Source organism: Dermacentor silvarum, chromosome 5 (genome assembly GCF_013339745.2).
Source record: "Dermacentor silvarum isolate Dsil-2018 chromosome 5, BIME_Dsil_1.4, whole genome shotgun sequence".
In the NCBI taxonomy this organism is placed as follows: domain Eukaryota; kingdom Metazoa; phylum Arthropoda; class Arachnida; order Ixodida; family Ixodidae; genus Dermacentor; species Dermacentor silvarum.
The window spans coordinates 28,731,595-28,734,866 of record NC_051158.1 but is presented as its reverse complement, the minus strand read 5'-3'; the positions used below and the strand labels follow the sequence as shown (position 1 = coordinate 28,734,866).

Below are 3,272 nucleotides of genomic sequence, written 5' to 3'. Positions count from 1 at the left end.
AAGTTTTGATGCGGAGTTAAAAAAATTAAGCTTTGACATTCATTTTATCATCTAGCAATAATCGACTTATGATTGAAAAATTACAAAAATAGAGTTCAGTAGTCTAATCTAATTTACTGTTTCTTTTTAGTCTCCATTTAAAGTAAGCTGCTAAACAAAGACACCTCACAGAGATCTCAGCTATGTGCCTATTCTGTGTAAACAGAACCTTCCAACCCTGTCCCTCCAAATTTTATGATCTCGATAGCCTAGCGCTGTTATAGTATTAGCTGCATTCCTGTTTGCTGGAACTGCACTCTGTTACTTGTATCAAAATCCGTTGGCACTTTTTTGTATCAGCTATGGTTATCTGTTCTACGCGTTACAAGAACTCGCAGTGCTACTTCTGTCAGAGTCGTCTGATGCATGTTTGTCAATAAGCACCAGTCCATCTGTTCTGTGCATTACACGACCTGGACAATTCCAAACCCGAGAGGAAAGCAGTGTTGTTGGTTGAATGTGTGCATGGCGGCAGTTAATAAGCAGGACTTGTTCAGCGGTCGCTGTGCGCAGTCTATCAGGGCGTAGGGCTTCCAGAAGAGCATTGGTTTTGCATGACACTTTTCGTGATAACCACTGTTGTGACAACAGGAGTGTTCTTTTAAAAGCAACTATGTCTAATATTCAGTTCATTTTTCCTTGGAGGACGACAGCAATCGTTATTTAAAAGGTAGAATTGCTTTCATCTGTATATGGCATAACTGCTGCATGCAATGCTGAAGCTAGCTGAACTCAGCAGAGCATGTTCCTGTGCCCACATGTGTCCAATCCGAAACACTGTGCATATATTTCTGGATAATTCCCTACAAAGGCTAAAACACTGATAAATTCTAGCAGCTCTTTAAGCTTAAATATATATTGACTGTGGTCGAACAAGAGACATCTCTGTAGACAACATTCAGAAGAGGGGACTAAGTGCCCGCGTCGCAACGGCTCCACAGACATCTCTTGCTTGGCCACAGTCGATTATTTCAAGTACTTCACTTTCAGTGGACCTATTTCAACAGTGTATGACACAAAACATGCTCTTAAGGGAATGGAACCTTATTGTCTTAGCGGACATCGCCGTCGGCCCAGCCTACTAAAATTATTTTCTCACATTTTTGTCAAGTACGATGTTCGAGACAGTATTGGGGCATCGTGAATTATGTGTCGTGGTGTCCCAAGCATGCACTTTGCCACCATCCTTCACATGTATAAAATTAAAAAGGAAATCGCTTTGATGTGTGAAGGGCAGTACAGAGACGTCTACAGCAAGTTTGCAAGAAAACTGTGTACAACCTTGAAACGATCATTGAGAAGTGGCGAATGTTTCAGCTGTCAATATATTCCATGATCTTCACCCTTCATTTCAACATGCTGTTCTTTACTTGTACTAACGAAGGCAGCACTACGTTACGCCATTAATGCACGGAAGATTAACCAGCTTTGAAAAGAAAGAAATATGCAAATCGCTAAGCAAGTTTCTAGTTATCGGTACTCCTTTACGGTGATTCAGCTCTTCCCGGGATCCTCTGTTTGGCCAGTGTCCCGCTTCTCGCGTCTTTCGTGTGCTATAGCAGAGGCCTGTAACTTTACTGTTTTATGCATAGTGTCTGCACTCGTGCTGCAAATGAACGGCTTGAAAGTAAATATTTGACCGAAATCACTGGTTGAAAAACCTAAAATAATTACACACCAACCGACCGAGTAGGTGCATTAGATTTAATTAAATTCGAGTCCTTCCAACACTTTCATCAGGAGTGGTTTCGGGGAACTACAAGAGCATATTGAAGATCCATCTTGCAGCCCTGGCGGTGGCTCCCCCTGGAGGCGGAAATCTACTTTGCTGGTGTTTGTTTCATTTAGCGCCAGTAGTGTCTGACGGGCACTTTCGACCACGATTGGCTCCTTTGCGCAAGCTGCAGAAGGGAACCAATTGCGATCCAGATATTAAATCCTAATCTGGCTCGCTCACAATCTAAATTGCCGCTTGTGACTGGGGCATAACTTCTTAATCCAGATGACACAGTGTCTCCACGGCGGAAATCAAGCGACGGACACTGCAGAAGGTTTAGAGAGTGGAAAGAGGTGCCTAAAAGTCACATTAGTAGAACTACGCCACGTCACGGCCGAACACTTTGGCGAACAGTTCCTTGTCCACGATGCCGCCGTGTTTGAGAGACACAACGAACGGGTCGTTCGGGGCGCTGTACCGGTGCAGATGGACGTACCACGACGACCAAACTTGACCGGTGTCGGCCAAGTGGGCAATGTCCGAGGTGTCGTAGACGTGGTCCTGCCGTCGGCCCCAGAAGTTTAGGCGGGCGACGCGCAGTTTCGAGCAGTCCTTGTTCACGTACATCATGCCGACGATCCGCTCGGAGAGGTAGCCCGTCAAGAAGAGCACGACGGTGGCCGACACCGTGAGCGACAGGAGCAGCCCGTTGGCGTACGACGGCATCCAGTGTATGTACTCCGAGAAAAGCAGCGGCGGCGCGACCACTAAGGTGATGACACACTGGTAGATCTTGATTCGACACAACATTTGGAGGAATCTGATGTGCGGGTAGCGGAAGATGGTGGTCCATTCGCCGTCTTCGAAGTCCTGCGTCGCCTTCTTTGGCGACGTTGTTTCGCCATGCAAGAATCTCCGAGACGAGACGATGCACGCGACGGAGTTTGTGCGAAGCAGCGACGACTGCGTAGGGGACGAAAGTACGCACGAGAACCGCACCGCACCGACGCCCGTGGGAGCGGAGCTGAGCGATCGCCGGAGAGCTCGCAACGTGCGAGGCAAGAAAGCAAGTCTGCTCGCCATGGCGGTTCGTTTTTCACATCAGTCGGTCGTGGTTCACACTGTAGAAGGATCGCCGGCGGTCGATTCAATGCACCGCAAGACTTTCAGCACGTAAGTACACCGCCGTAGATACACCTATCCGCATTGCGTGCTCGATCGCTGGCTCGATGAACTTTGCCGTGAAAATAGCCGCGCTGTTGCTACTGTTGCCCTGCCTAACTTGCACGGTAAATGATGATGATGAATGAGGCTCGCTCCAATGTGCAATGGTCCAAAAGAAGCGGACGGGCTCGTGTTTCGAACCGGTTCATAAACAAGAAAAAAAAAGTTAAAAATAAACAAGTATAAAAACAGAAAACGAACGTAAATAGATATACAAATAATTTAAAGCGACCTACGATTACGCTTCTAAAGCGTCACCTGGACCTGCGCGGCATATTCAAACGATGTGCGA

At 46.9% G+C, this 3,272-nt stretch overlaps 1 protein-coding gene across 1 annotated transcript; it reads right to left on the bottom strand.

Annotated features, from left to right (window-relative positions):
* Positions 1–1,729: 1,729 nt before the first annotated feature.
* LOC119453194 (transmembrane protein 186) lies at positions 1,730–3,032 on the bottom strand. The gene has a single exon (XM_037715211.2). It carries the CDS (start codon positions 2,837–2,839, stop codon positions 2,135–2,137), a length of 705 nt encoding a protein of 234 aa, XP_037571139.1. The 5' UTR covers positions 2,840–3,032; the 3' UTR covers positions 1,730–2,134.
* Positions 3,033–3,272: the final 240 nt, after the last annotated feature.